The following is a 15,809-nucleotide window of genomic DNA, read 5'->3' on the forward strand; positions in this document are numbered from 1 at the left end:
CAGCAGCTCACAAACTGTAGGGAAATGATAGATTTGCTTTGTTCTTAAAATGCTTAAAACCTCCACTAAAGTCTCTTTGTAGGTCTGTAGACATACACATTTTAAAGGATTACAATTGTCTTTTGATCGTTGATTCAGTGACTCATTTCAGACAAGACATCACCAGAAATGGTCACTGAATCATGAAATGGATCTGAGCTAATTTTGGCGAACGTAGTCAAAACACTCGAGCCACTTGGATACATTTAAATCCCACAATGCACAGAGTAAAAAATAAAAATTGTGCAGATTATTGTAATTGATTAAATAATGTATTCAAGACCAGCTTGTGCTCAGTCTTTTATTGTCATGTGTGAAATAGAAGCAAGTGCTCCACATGATGCCCTTTTATTTTTGCAGCTACTTTTTTTTTTTTTTAAATTTTGCAATACTTGAATCTTTAAAATACTACAAATATTAAAAGTATATAATAAGTATATATTAATATAATATTTATTAATATATACTGTAATATATTAATCATGCACTGTAAGTGTTGGGTCTGTGCGACAGCTGTGTCCCCCCCACTTTTAAAATGACTGCTACGCCACTGAAAATGGGATTTCCTTTAAACCGTGTTAAAACACTTACAAAAACATTGGTACAGTGGTATATAAATCAGATTGATAATGGTATTTCCAGAGTACTTCAATAAATACTATGGTTGTACATCTTAAAATGTTATATTAGTATTACAATTGTTGTTAGTGGCTTTCAAAGTGTTTTTAATGACATTGTGACAGTTGTGGCTTATACCAAGTTACCACAGTTTCGTATTATTAGCAATAACTACGCTATTTTTGGCTAGAACTATTGTTTATGTAAAGGTGTGTTAAATACAAACGAGTTTTAGAATAAGAAACACCACTAGCAGAATCATGCCGTTCAACCGCGTTATTTGAAACAGACCGTATTTATGTAACATTTAATTTTCAATACGAGAACACATTAATATATCAACCACGACTGAGTTTATCACTGCAACAACAAGAGTTATGGACTATGTTATTTAAATCAGGCATAGTTTCGGACAGCTCGCATGGATGCTGCTGCGTCAGCATCAGAGCCTTTCTACGTACATTTTTTTAACATACAATAGCATAACGCGGTACACAGGCGAGGAGACAAGAGGCCGTTCATTTTGAACGGATATCTATGGAGGAGATGCTTCACTACTCTGAATAGACTGCTTTTGTGAGTAAACAGCTCATCATTTAATAAATTTACCGCCTTTACTCTAATTTAAAACATATTTTACACTAAACAATACTTTTGGAGTGAACTATTTTTGGGGTTTACTATGATAAAATTGCCGTTTTTAAGAGAAAGCGTGGATAATTTTGCGACAGGTAGGTGTCAGTTTACGGCTTTCCCTATTCGTTTGAATGGTATCCGCAAATGGTGACTTACTGTCGTAACACGCTTGTTGGCCGTTACGCTCTCTTCAAAAAAAGGCAGTGATATTAATATAAAAGATCTCTGGTTAGCATTAGCGTTTATCTCTCGCAGGTGACCCTTGGTTCTACTGTAGTGACCCGAACTGAAACACATCATCAGGTCAGTGCTTTTCCGACAGCCCGGACTTTTCTAATCGGCTTTGTGTGCGTTTGGTGTGGTGAAGCTCTGGGTTAAAAATGATTCAGGTCGGTTCGAGCCGGGCGGGTGTTCTCAAGGCCAAAGTCCCGGTTCGGTTCATTTCGGCCCGAGGACGAGACAAGGGGGCGTAATGTATTTTGGCATATCGTTTCCTTTATAGATGTTAACTGCAAACGAACAGTACCGAACTTTGAACACACCTGCAATTAAAGAGTAACTTTTAAGCTTAACTCTAAAAATAAGTCTTAACTCTGAATTGTAATGAATATTTAATCCAGAAATAATTTTTTTTCCTCACCTTCATGTTGTTCTAAACCCCCATGACTTCTGTTTTTCTGTAGAAGGGTCAATAATAATAATAATAATAATAATAATAATAATAAAGTAGTTATATGCATCAAGTTCGTAGAAATATAATTTTTGTGTCCATGTTGGTTTCATAAATGTTTAAAAGATAAACATTTTTATTACAGCTTTAATAATGTCATGTGGTGTAACCATGGTAGTAAAAACGGTAGGTAAAAATTTTCTTGCAAACTGAATGCATGTGTACAAAACTTTTTTTTTTAGGTGTTATTTATTTATTTATTACAATTATCATTCATTTTTGAGTCAAGAATATCAATAATTTTTCTCAGGGTTACACCATTTACCCTGAAAAAATTGTCCTTTTCATAAATTTTTTACAAATATTTAATCATATGAAACAAAATGTCAACCATCAGTACGGCCCCTTAGAGGACAGGGCGGTTATTTTTTCTGCAATAGGTTTGCGTTCCCTCGTAATAGTTTACCATGGTTTTTCATAACTATTGCGAGGGAATGCAAAACTTATTGCGAGGGAACGCAAAACTTGTTGCGAGGGAACGCAAAACGTATTGCGAGAGAATGCAAAACTTATTGCGTGGGAATGCAAAACTTGTTGCGAGGGAACGCAAAACTTGTTGCGAGGGTACGCAAAACGTATTGCGATGGAACGCAAAACGTATTGCGAGGGAACGCAAACTATTGCGAGGGAACGCAAAACTTATTGCGAGGGAAAGCAAATTATTGCGAGGGAAAGCAAAACTAATTGCGAGGGAACGCAAATCTTATTGCGAGGGAACGCAAAACGTATTGCGATGGAACGCAAAACGTATTGCGAGGGAACGCAAAACTTATTGCGAGGGAACGCAAAACTAATTGCGAGGGAACGCAAATCTTATTGCGAGGGAACGCAAAACGTATTGCGAGGGAACGCAAAACTTATTGCGAGGGAAAGCAAATTATTGCGAGGGAAAGCAAAACTAATTGCGAGGGAACGCAAATCTTATTGCGAGGGAACGCAAAACTTATTGCGATGGAACGCAAAACGTATTGCGAGGGAAAGCAAATCTTATTGCGAGGGAACGCAAACTATTGCGAGGGAACGCAAAACTTATTGCGAGGGAAAGCAAATCTTATTGCGAGGGAACGCAAAACGTATTGCGAGGGAAAGCAAATTATTGCGAGGGAAAGCAAAACTAATTGCGAGGGAACGCAAATCTTATTGCGATGGAACGCAAAACGTATTGCGAGGGAACGCAAACTATTGCGAGGGAACGCAAAACTTATTGCGAGGGAACGCAAAACGTATTGCGATTGAACGCAAAAGTATTGCGAGGGAATGCAAAACATATTGCGAGGGAACACAAATTATTGCGAGGGAACGCAAAACTTATTTGGAGGGAATGCAAACTATTGCTCTGTACCACCAGACTTTGATTTGGTGAAACATTTTTTGAAACAAAATAGTTTCACAGCTTATTTTTTTAAGAAATAATAATACAATATTTTTCTGCACTACTCATGCCATGCCAAATTTTATTTTTGCAAGAATTTCAAAGCTTTTAATGAGACAGATTTTTTTTTCACACTCCCCGGACGGTTACACCACATGATATATTTGACTTGAAATAATATCAAAATAACTTTTGAATTCATGTTAATCAAAGAAGAGGTGTATTCAAGAAATTGTTTTGTGTAAATTGGATTTTTAATGAATTTTCTGAAAAAGTAATACATCTTGACAAAAAAAAAAAAAAAAAAAAAGTGCATCATGTCATTGACCCAGAAAACAAAATGAGATGTTGGCCTCAGTCACCATTCTCTTTCATTGTATAGACAAAAACATTCTATTAAACATAAACTCTTTTTGTGTTCCACGGATGAAGGGAAGTCATACGTGTTTAGAACACATGAGGGTGAGTAAATGATGACAGGTTTTTCATTTTTATGTGAACTTTCCCTTTAAGATTTTCACCAGACAGTTTATAAAACAGGCCAAAAATCAGATTTGCATTGAAGGACAAACCTCTGTCATCTTTTTATTTTTAGTACAAATATCTGTCAAGCATTTCTGAAGTGAGCACCATTGTACTAGTTTTTAATTTATGACCTGTGAACAGTATATAGGCTGGGGGGTTTGGTCTGTAGCCCAGATGATTTAATGCCATTTTTTCCTTAGTAAAGACGATGGGTGTGTGTGATTACTTGGCCTGTTTCTACTGTGTACTCGAGAGGATTTGTGAAGTCACTGCAGAGAAACAGACTGAGATGAAACTAAATGTAACAAGATTTGAAAATACATCTGAAGATAATATGCTGAACATAACAATGAAAACAATAAAGATCATTAGGTTGGTTTTGTGGCAGAATGTGTACAATTCTTTAATTCTATTTTGTGAACTACTGATGTTGAACTCTTTCAAGCTCTGAGCGCTGATGATTTACATCACTTTATTTTTAATTTGATATTTTCAGATAAAATGGCTGTTCCTCCAGCATACGCAGACCTTGGAAAGGCTGCAAAGGATGTTTTCAATAAGGGCTATGGTAACACATTTTTTTTAGCTAGTTTTGGTGGTTCTAAAAAAAATACATTTGATTTATTTTCACATTTTTCTTGATTTTTAACCGTTTTATTTTTTACTAAAGGTTTTGGAATGGTGAAAATCGATGTCAAAACCAAGTCTGCAAATGGAGTGGTAAGTATACATATTATTTATATTTATATTAAATATAAAAAGAAATTATATTTTGCATATAGAAAATGAAGCCTATTTTTAGATTATTAAATATTTTTAAATTGTCACAATGCAGAAAATTTTAATGGTCCTAAAGGTAGGCTTCATTTTCTTTATGCAAAATATAATATATATATATTTTTATAATATTATTATATAATACATTATTATAATTGATATATATATATATTTTTTTTTATAATATTATTATATTATTATATAATACATTATTATAATTGATATATATATATATATTTTTTTATAATATTATTATATTATTATATAATACATTATTATAATTGATATATATATATATATATATTTATAATATTATTATATAATACATTATTATAATTGATATATATATATATATATTTTTATAATATTATTATATTATTATATAATACATTATTATAATTGATATATATATATATATATATATATATATATATATATATATATATATATTTATAATATTATTATATAATACATTATTATAATTGATATATATATATATATATATTTTTTTATAATATTATTATATTATTATATAATACATTATTATAATTGATATATATATATATATTTTTATAATATTATTATATAATACATTATTATAATTGATATATATATATATATATATATATATATATATATATATATATATATATTTATAATATAATATTATTATATAATACATTATTATAATTGATATATATATATATATATATATATAATTAAATCTATTATTATTTATTATTATGTTGACTGATATTGAGTTTTTACAACCGATACGATACCGATTATTTGTATGTCCGATAACCGATATGCAGAACCGATTTTTAATTTAATTTCATATTTATATTAGAAAAGTTAAAAAATAGAGCTCGCACTCAAGTAGGAAAAAAACTAATTAAGAGGCACCAAGAGAGTAAAAAATTTGCAAAATCTTTATATTACAACAATAAAAACATAACGTGTTTTTATTTTTATAATAATAGCAACAACAGCAGCAGCAACAATAATTATAATAGGCGAAATAAATTGACAAATGTTTTTATACTGAGAACATATGTAAACGACAAGGGAGTCTACCAACTTTGCATAAATGTAATCGTCCATTTTAAACTAGTTTTAAACTTGTTTTTTTAGCCTAAAGACAACTAGTTCGCTGGAATAAGTATACATTCTCGGGAAAGTGATAAACAGTAAATACATTGTTGCGATGTCACCCGACACAGAGCGATTTTAGACACGTGTATATACTCGAACAATGTTTATTAAACTTTTATTAATTGAAGCTATACATCGCAAAAGCAGGTCTTTCATGCAATTTTTGAAACACCCACCAGATGAGGACATTTATTAGTGGATCCAATATTACAAAAACGATATCCGATAAAGGAAAAAGTCTTGAATATTGAAAAAACGATTATCGGGCCAACCTCTATTATAAGCGGTTTACTAAGAATCACTCACCTCATGATTGTGTTCAGCACATAATAATCTTGCTCTTTTCCTTAACAGGAGTTCAAAACATGTGGCTCATCGAACATGGACACAAACAAGGTTGGTGGGAACCTGGAGACCAAGTACAAGTGGGCAGAATACGGACTGACCTTCACTGAGAAGTGGAACACAGACAACACGCTCGGCACGGAGATCACTGTGGAAGACCAGGTACAAAAACACACACATCACAGTTTATCCAGAAATGAAAATTCTGTCATCATTTACTCACCGTCATGTTGTTCCAAACCCTTATGACTTCCGTTTTCCTGTGGAACATTTCTGTTTGAAAGATCACTAAAGGAATGAAGCTGACCTTTGACACGACCTTCTCACCAAACACTGGGTACGATGGCTATTGAATGTCACATCATGAGCCTCGTGAGCATTAGATGAGGTAATTTTTAACTTTTATTTCTGTTACTTTAATAGAAAGAAGAGTGGAAAGGTGAAGACGGCCTATAAACGTGAATATCTGAACGTGGGCTGTGACGTGGATTTTGACTTTGCCGGTCCTGCGATTCACGGAGCCGCTGTGGTGGGATACGAGGGCTGGCTCGCCGGCTACCAGATGACTTTTGACTCGGCCAAGTCTAAAACGACTCGCAGCAACTTTGCAATCGGATACAAAACCGAAGATTTCCAACTGCACACTAATGTGTAAGTACTGCGCTGTTACAGTGAGGCTTTTAATCTTAAAATACTCACTGTTTCAAAAGTATAGCCACAAGACGTAAACGATATGTGTGTTATCATGACTTTAGTGTGAAAAATTCACCTACTAATTTTATCCGTGTAAAGTTATATCCAATTTTACAACTTCATTGCCATGTCGACGTAACGCCATAAACCCTAAAACGACAGCTCACTTTACAGCTCTAATAATAACCAAGTTTTAAATAATGTAAGTGCTTTTATAAAATTATAAGCTTCAAAATTCTGCCTTTAAACTTTAAAGCCCTGAAGGTGTTTTTAAAGATTTCCTGTTTCAGTGGCATACCCAAAATTAAAGGCTTAAGTGTTTTGTATCATTGTAAAGAAAATGTTTTAATGATATATGTAGATTATGATAAATTCGGAGACTCGCAGCCTAAGAAACTGCTGAAAAATCATTAAAAAAATCTTATTTTTCCAGTTTGACATTATATATCTCTGGGTGTAAATAAGGTGGCTCCAAAAAAACTGCTTTTGTTTTGTTCCCAATCATTTCAACTGTATCTGAGAAAAATGTTGTGTTGATCTGACAAAAGCAATCAAAAGTTATAGCATTACACATATAATTTATCATAGTGTCTGAAAACATATCCATGTGTCCAAAAGCCTCTCCAAACAAATCAAACATAATCAGTGTACATAAAAAACTAATTATACATGCAAACACAATGACTAAAGGCATGCAGACATGATTTTAGTATTGAGATTTCACAGAATGAGTTTCATTCTGTGCCTTTTGTGTCATCATTGAGTCTGTTTCATGTACTTAGCGCCATCTCCTGGTGGCCATATGTAACAGTCACAAATCGCATGTATTTGTGCCCAAATTTGGATTACTTTTTGCACAATCTGATTGGTTTAGTGTTCCATGACGCTACATCATTTCCGATGACATCATCTGATCCAGGAAAGCTAACGTGTTTTCAGCCAGATTGTGCTTTGTAACAATTATTTAATGATCTATTCATCCGATTACCTTTGTGTGGGCTCTTTTGAAAGATAATCGCCTCCTCTAAGTAATGGTATGTGATATTTTATGATCTGTTTATGTTTCCTGAAGTTATAAGCGAAAACGTGGCATATATGCAACACCAACATAATTGTCAAAGACATATACTTAACTATTACTCTCTATATTTTTTGTCTGTGAGTAAAACAAATAGGCTGGCTGTATTCTACTCTTTGAGAGCTTTCCAATATATGACACATGGCTATTTGATCCATCTGATGTTTTTACTGATTGCAATAATATGTGCAGTGCAAATAATTTTGTTTTAATAAATTATCAGACGGAACACTCCTGATTTATCTGCAAATTTCAAAGCACTTGTTCAGTTTTGGTCATAATGCCTACATGCATTGGAAAGTAGAGCTTATAACCTTTCAAACGATACCAATTTTGTGTCGGTCAAGACTGTAGTTCTTAATATTTTGACGATAATCTTTTTCTCGTGGACCCATCCGAGCTTAAAGGGTTAAACCCTCCAAAATTTGGCCCCATTCGCTTCCATTGTAACCCAGATTTTTGCTTTTTCCAATGAAAGTAGGGACAAGTCAGAATTATTTTCTGTGGTAATCAACATTATGGCACAAATGCTGTCAACCTGGAATATTCCTTTAATGTAGCTAAAACCAAACACAGCATGTAAAGAGCTGGGCGATATATAAAGTATTCATATATTTGAAATGAAAAATGTCCTTAAAGCTAAATGGGATTTTTAGAATGTTAGAAATGACGAATTGAAAAAAGACGAATGTTTTTATTTTGTTTTTGCATTGTAGAAATGATGGCACAGAGTTTGGCGGCTCTATTTATCAGAAGGTGAATGATAATTTGGAGACGGCAGTGAATCTGGCCTGGACCACCGGCAATAACAGCACACGCTTCGGCATTGGAGCCAAATACATGCTGGACTCCAACACGTCTATTAGTGTGAGTTTTACTGTGGCACATCTCAAACAGAAACCTGTGCTCTCGGGGGGCCTGGGTAGCTCAGTGGTAAAATACGCTGGCTACCACCCCTGGAGTTCGCTAGTTCAAACCCCAGGGCGTGCTGAGTGTCTCTAGCCAGGTCTCCTAAGCAACCAAATTGGCCCGGTTGCTAGGGAGGGTAGAGTCACATGGGGTAACCTCCTCGTGGTTGGTATAATGTGGTTCGTTCTTGGTGGGGCGCGTGGTGAGTTGAGCGCGGATGCCGCGGTTGATGGCGTGAAGCCCCCGCACGTGCTATGTCTCCGTGGCAATGCGCTCAACAAGCCACGTGATAAGACGTGTGGGTTGATGGTCTCAGACGCGGAGGCAACTGGGATTGAGGTGAATCACTACGCGACCACGAGGACTTAAAAGCGCACTGGGAATTGGGCATTCCAAATTGGGTGAAAAAGGGGGGAAAATCCCCCCCCCCCCCCAAAAAAAAACCTGCGCTCTCTTTGTTCTGAACCTGCATAAATATAACCATCGGATGATTGATATATGCAAGATTCACACACTTTTTGACTACTGAATTTATTTGTGTTTTTTGTAGTAAAACTTTAGTAACCACAAGATTAACCATGGTTATTCTATAGTAAAATCATGGTTACTATATGGATACAGTATACTGTATTAAAACCAATGTTTCTGCTAAAACACATGAGTACTTAACTAACTTTTCATAGTTACTACAATATTACTATAGTAAAACCATGGATTCTATCAAAAAATAAAATAAAATAATAACAATAATAAAAAATGGTTAGCATAAAACAATCATGGTTACTACAATATTACTACAGAAAATTTGGAATACCCAATTCCCACTACTTAGTAGGTCCTCGTGGTGGCGCGGTTACTCACCTCAATCCGGGTTGCGGAGGACAAGTCTCAGTTGCCTCCACTTCTGAGACGTCAATCCGCGCATCTTATCACGTGACTCGTTGTGCATGACACCGCGGAGACTCACAGCATGTGGAGGCTCATACTACTCTCCGCAATCCACGCACAATTTACCATACGCCCCATTGAGAGTGAGAACCACTAATCACGACCACGAGGAGGTTACCCCATGTGACTCTACCCTCCCTAGCAACCAGGCCAATTTGGTTGCTTAGGAGACCTGGCTGGAGTCACTCAGCACGCCCTGGATTGAACTCGCGACTCCAGGGGTGAGTCCAGGGGTTTAAAGTGTTACCATAATATTACTATAGTAAAACTATAATACCCACAAAATGATGGGCTTTCTTACCAGTTTTCTTTTTCCTGTTGTATCACTATGGTTTCATTACAGATATCATGGTTAAAATATGGTTACTGTAGTAAAACCATGGTAATGTTGTTATAGCGAGGGAATGCGGGAGGACTTTCCCGCCCTGTCCTCTAAGGGGCTCCGTATTTTTTCATGACTTATTAGATGTTAATAACACATTCCCAATTTTTGCCATGACTGTAGGAACCCTGTATATTTCAAACACACTGTTTTGTAAGCACTACAAAGGACATATTTTTACACGCATCAATGTAAAGATACTTTTCTGTCAGTGAAATGCATCAGTTATGAAACATCATCCGTCTTTTCCTCTCAGGCTAAAGTGAATAATTCAAGCCTGGTTGGAGTTGGCTACACTCAGACATTAAGACCCGGTAAGTTTGCTGCTCAGTTTCTTTATGCAAAAGATTTTGGGATGAAATATGGTCCATATTTACTCGTTTATTTCATTCCCTTGGAATATACTTTCAGAGTGTGTTCTGTAACTGTATATGTGTGTGTTCAGGAGTGAAGCTGACTCTATCTGCTCTGGTGGATGGAAAGAGCATCAACTCTGGAGGCCATAAACTGGGTCTGGGACTTGAGCTGGAGGCGTAACCCCCCATCCCGTTCGCCAGAAGAAGGGAGTCTTTGTCTCTGCCGTTGTGTATTTCTGGCTCACGATGAAACATCTGGATAGGGAAGAGAGTGATTTCTAAACATGCATCTGTTTGCTGATAGATCACAGTCGCTCCTACAGTTTAAACTGAGTGCTGAACCCAAACCTAAACATTGTGTTGTCTTATTTATTTGCTCTAATTCTTTCATTGTCAGTGAAATACATCTTTCCAAACCAACACTTCCAATCTGAATGTGCTTTCTTTACATTTACATTTCATCTCTTGTTCATTCCGAAAGAAGATGAGTGTTTAAAGGTATAATTCTGTTATCATTTACTCACCCTCATGTCATTCCAAAGCTGCATTCTGTGGAACACAAAGGGACAGATTTAAAGATTCATTACGCAGCTGCTTTCTATACAATGACAGCTGTTAAGCACCATAAAAGTCGTGCATTTGACTTGTGCGCTAAATATTCAAGTCTTCTGAAGTTATACAGCAGCTTTGTGTGAGGAACAGACTGAAATTGTAGTCTTGTTTTCTCTGAAAACCACGTTATTCTCCACCACCACAGCGCTCAAATCTACAGATCCCCCTTTCTAAATTAGTTTGTGTTCCCATGCGATATCTTTATCCATCCCTTACAAAAATTAACCATGGTAACCTCAGTTCATCTATTATATTTGTAGTAAAACCATAGTAAGCACACACTTTACCATGGTTTTACTACAGTGACCATATTTTAACCATGATATTCGTAATAAAGCCTTAGTAATAATACTGGGAATCCAAAACTATGGAAATGAAAATCGTAATAATTCTGCCAAAAAACAAAAGCATGGTAACTAAAGTTTTACTGTAGTAACACCATGGTTAATTTGTGGTACAAGTATGGCATTGAAAACCAAATAAAACATGCCCTTACAAAAATTAACCATGGTTTTACTATAATAAAGCTGCAGTAACTATGTAACCATTTTGTATTTATTTTTCTATCATGGTATGTACAAACGAATCACGGTCTTACTATAGTAAAACTATAGTAAAAGGATGGATTAAGGTATTGCGAGGGAATGCAAATCTTTTTGTTAGAGAATGCAAAACAATTTCAGAAATTCCCTCCCGGTTTTCAAAATGGGAATAATTTCAGGGAAAAATAGTGCAATTTTTGTTTTTTAATTTTTAAGTAAAAAGCGAACTTTTGACAAAATTATTGTTTTCTAAAGACTAGTCGAAAATTACAAGGTTAATCACGATTGCTTTATTTTTTTGAGCCACAGTTTTAAACAAATCTGCATATAGTTTTGTGAAAAATTATTTCTTAAAAAAATATTGAAAATGTGTTCTTTGCAACATACATACTTATGAGAATAGATTACTTGTGTTTTATCTGTAGCTTACGGCATTAGAACGATATTTGTTGTGAAAAGTGCTATAAAAATACATTTTGAATTGAATCGAAAATATTTCTCTTCAGGTTTTTACATCTTATTTTACTGTGATATTGTTTTAAAAAAAGAGACGCTGTCAACTTAATATAAAGTAAATATTATTTTCAGATATTTTAATATTTTACCCATTTCTTTTTGTCATTAGTGCAATAACAAGTTTGAAAACATGCTGTGTTTATATCATCATTTATATATTTTTCTCACACAGTATAATCGGGAATTTATGCATTCAAATTAATAGCTGGCCTTATTTTTTAGGAAGGGCGTCCTTGAGGCAAAAACCCCTCACATATGTCGGAACTGAACACGACGCAACAGTTCAAATATCTTTATTTATGGTTTTTACTGTAATTACTGATGCTGTAAAAAGGTGCGTAAATATTCTGCTCTTGTGTTCCAAAGAAAGTAGGTTTGGAACGACACGAAGGTGCATAAATAATGACAGAATTTATTTTTAAATATCTAAAGATTCCATAAATATTGTTTTGAATTTATAGTCAATCTTCTCCTGCTTTAGAGATTAATCTGCTCATGAAGAGTGTTTTATTCCTGCTGCTGTTACTGATGTTCACACGTCTGGAGCTGCTGTAGTTCTGGCTTTTGTGTACTGATTTCTGGCTGTTATGGTAGTCGGCTTTATCGTCCTGTTATGTCTTTATTCAGACGTCATCATGATAAAACCTGTTCTCTCTGTGTGAATTGTTTGGGGAACCAAAGCTGTGTCTCGTCTCTACACAATCTCTCCCGAAACACTCGCATAGATGTGTCATGAGGGTGACGTAAACCATGCAAGAACCTTTGTGTATGTCAACCTTTGCAATAAAGTCTTTAAACTGAAGTTAGTTTGTGTTTAGATGGATTAACTGACTCTGCAATAAGCTATCAGTCAAATTTGCTCATGAAATGGTAAAAACTGAACGGATATCATATTAATCATACATAGGCTGGAATTAAATGTGATATTGCAATGCATTTTTATTTATTGTGCAGCAATGCAATTAGAGACTGTAGAGACTCTGAATTAGAATCGAGTTTAGTTATCACAGTGAAAAAGAAAATCCCCATTTGATAACAGTATTGTGATTTAGGGTTTATCAATCTTGGTCCAGGATTATTCCAGCACATTTTGTAAAGTCTGACACCCAGTTCAGGTCATGGAGTCTCTGCTAATGAGTGGTTTAAATTAAGACATTTAAAATGTGGTACTCCAAGTGGAGGATTGAGAAACCCTGATGTAAGTGTTTGACATTTTAATCTCATATTTATTGCTTTGATCTCAAAATTATGTATTCGTTTCCTCCCCCTCCCCCTGCTGATCTCAGTGTTGGGTAAGTTACTCTAAAAAAGTAATTAATTACTAACTACTAATTACATCTTCTACAGTGTAGATTACTGTACGAATTACTCTGTCTGAAAAGTAATTGCATTATTACTAATTACTTTCTAAAATACTGATCAACCTCGATAGACATGAAACTGTTCTTATTATTCTGTCAAATAAATCATTAAAAAAAATCTAATAAATTATTCATGAACTGGACAAATAATTTAAGGGGGCGGCGTTAAATTAGAGAATATACAGGTGCATCTCAATAAATTAGAATGTCGTGGAAAAGTTCATTTATTTCAGTAATTCAACTCAAATTGTGAAACTCGTGTATTAAATAAATTCAATGCACACAGACTGAAGTAGTTTAAGTCTTTGGTTCTTTTAATTGTGATGATTTTGGCTCACATTTAACAAAAACCCACCAATTCACTATCTCAACAAATTAGAATATGGTGACATGCCAATCAGCTAATCAGCTCAAAACACCTGCAAAGGTTTCCTGAGCCTTCAAAATGGTCTCTCAGTTTGGTTCACTAGGCTACACAATCATGGGGATGCACAAGTTACCGTTGTACGCCCTCTGGTGATGTCACGGTCCTGTCACCTTGCCAGGTTGGGTTTTTGTCTGACGAGGACCATGGCAACATCGTCCCCTGTCTGTCTTGTGTTTCGTCACGTGCTTTGTGTGGGTGTATGGGTCAGGTTGTTGTTTATAGCAATGCACAAGTTACCGTTGTACGCCCTCCGGTGATGTCATGGTCCTGTCATCTTGCCAGGTTGGGTTTTTGTCTGACGAGGACCATGGCATCATCGTCCCCTGTCTGTCTTGTGTTTCGTGTACGTGCTTTGTGTGGGTGCATGGGTCCGGTTGTTGTTTATCGCCATTGCACAAGTTTAAGTTAAAGTTTATTGTTGTAAATAATTCGTTTGAACTGTTCCTCTGCTATTTGGTCTCTGTCCTATGCTTTCTGACAGTATTGTTGTAATTTATTTATTTTATTATTTTAACTGAGGTTTTTAAATAACAACACAGTCTGACAACATACAGTATGCAAATAAAAAATTCTGTCAGTGTTTGCAATTCATTCTTGGTGAGATTTGTGGTTTGACCAATGTCAATAGTACTGTATACCAGCCATCTATTTTTCATATTTGGATACTTGCTGTGAAGCTGTGGAAATTTACAATAAGTGGGAATTCACTAAGAATGATTGCAGCTTATGGTTGCAATTATTTGCACACTGGAGACCTTTACAAGGAAATGCACATGGACAATAGCTGAAAGACAGCAAGAGTTAAACAACACCACATAATGTTACCTTTTTGACATATTTAAATCACCAGAACTTATACATAAAGAAAAGCACGTTTACATTTGAAAGACATATGAACACATGAATGAGATCAACTAATGCAACCACGAATATAAGAGCACTGGTCCGAAAGAGCAAGTGACATTTCCGTCACTTGCCGTTGCCACTTGCGTGACCAGTGGGCCATTTTTATTTTTTAGTGTATTGTGTACTGTGCCAAGTTTTGGTTTTGATTTTGATTTGCAGTTTTCACTAACAAGGCTGTTGTGACCCCCACTGTCATGACATACTGATGAGAACTCAACAGAACAATGTCTGCAGACAGCTGTATGAGATTCAGATTATACTGTGCTTAACCCTCGACTTTTCTTTCTTACAATAATTTTTTTTTTTTTTTTTTTTTACTTAATCCAATTGAATAAAATTCCTTGACTTTGTTCACATATGGCATCTGAAAACACAAAACAAATTTGGACCATTTTCTTTCATTTTTTTAAATGTTATTTATTTCACTTTGTTACACTTGTTGTGTTCCCGGTCAAAAATGACCGGCCATTGGACGTGAATGTATTAGACTACAAAATAAAGAAATATTAAGTGTTCAGGAGCACTCACAATCCTTTAGATGAGCACATATGTGGATGTGTGTTTGCACACTGTGATGGAGAGCCTGTGAACTGATCTCCATTACGGTATTTTTATGTGTTCAATGAACTTATTTATTATCTTACTCAACTTTTCAGTATTTATTAGGGTTTTATTGTGCAAATATTTTATCCATCCTATTTATTGGTTTTGTTTTTAACTCTCACTTATCTCTTGTTCTTAAGTATTTATTTCATGATATTGTATTTAAGAATGGGTAGGTGAGGGTTAATTTTAAGTTCAATAAAATGTTATGTTCGAATTGGTAAAGGCAGGAAAAATTGTGTAATAAATTATAAACAATCTTAGTGGGCCGGTCATTTT

General features: G+C 34.9%; 1 protein-coding gene across 2 annotated transcripts; it reads left to right on the forward strand.

The window, feature by feature from the left end:
- The first annotated feature begins 1,507 nt into the window (after window positions 1–1,507).
- LOC127423540 (voltage-dependent anion-selective channel protein 2-like) lies at window positions 1,508–13,035 on the forward strand. 2 transcript variants are annotated; one of them, XM_051667931.1, is made up of 9 exons: window positions 1,508–1,596; window positions 4,417–4,488; window positions 4,591–4,640; window positions 6,207–6,359; window positions 6,482–6,534; window positions 6,621–6,848; window positions 8,685–8,835; window positions 10,464–10,521; window positions 10,653–13,035. In XM_051667931.1, exons 2-9 carry the CDS (start codon window positions 4,422–4,424, stop codon window positions 10,742–10,744), a joined length of 852 nt encoding a protein of 283 aa, XP_051523891.1. In that variant the 5' UTR covers window positions 1,508–1,596; window positions 4,417–4,421; the 3' UTR covers window positions 10,745–13,035. The 2 variants fall into 2 exon arrangements, with proteins under 2 accessions (XP_051523891.1, XP_051523892.1); XM_051667932.1 differs by lacking the exon at window positions 1,508–1,596 and adding an exon at window positions 4,149–4,292.
- Window positions 13,036–15,809: the final 2,774 nt, after the last annotated feature.

This window comes from Myxocyprinus asiaticus, chromosome 32 (assembly GCF_019703515.2).
Source record: "Myxocyprinus asiaticus isolate MX2 ecotype Aquarium Trade chromosome 32, UBuf_Myxa_2, whole genome shotgun sequence".
Taxonomy (NCBI): domain Eukaryota; kingdom Metazoa; phylum Chordata; class Actinopteri; order Cypriniformes; family Catostomidae; genus Myxocyprinus; species Myxocyprinus asiaticus.

What these genes read in the sequence shown, in the direction of transcription:
- LOC127423540 (XM_051667931.1), top strand. Translation starts at nt 4,422, where the DNA reads ATGGCTGTTCCTCCAGCATACGCAGACCTTGGAAAGGCTGCAAAGGAT. An exon ending in ACCTTCTCACCAAACACTGG is followed by an intron (nt 6,535 to 6,620) that starts GTACGATGGCTA and finishes TTACTTTAATAG; the next exon opens with AAAGAAGAGTGGAAAGGTGA. An exon ending in ACTCCAACACGTCTATTAGT is followed by an intron (nt 8,836 to 10,463) that starts GTGAGTTTTACT and finishes TTTTCCTCTCAG; the next exon opens with GCTAAAGTGAATAATTCAAG.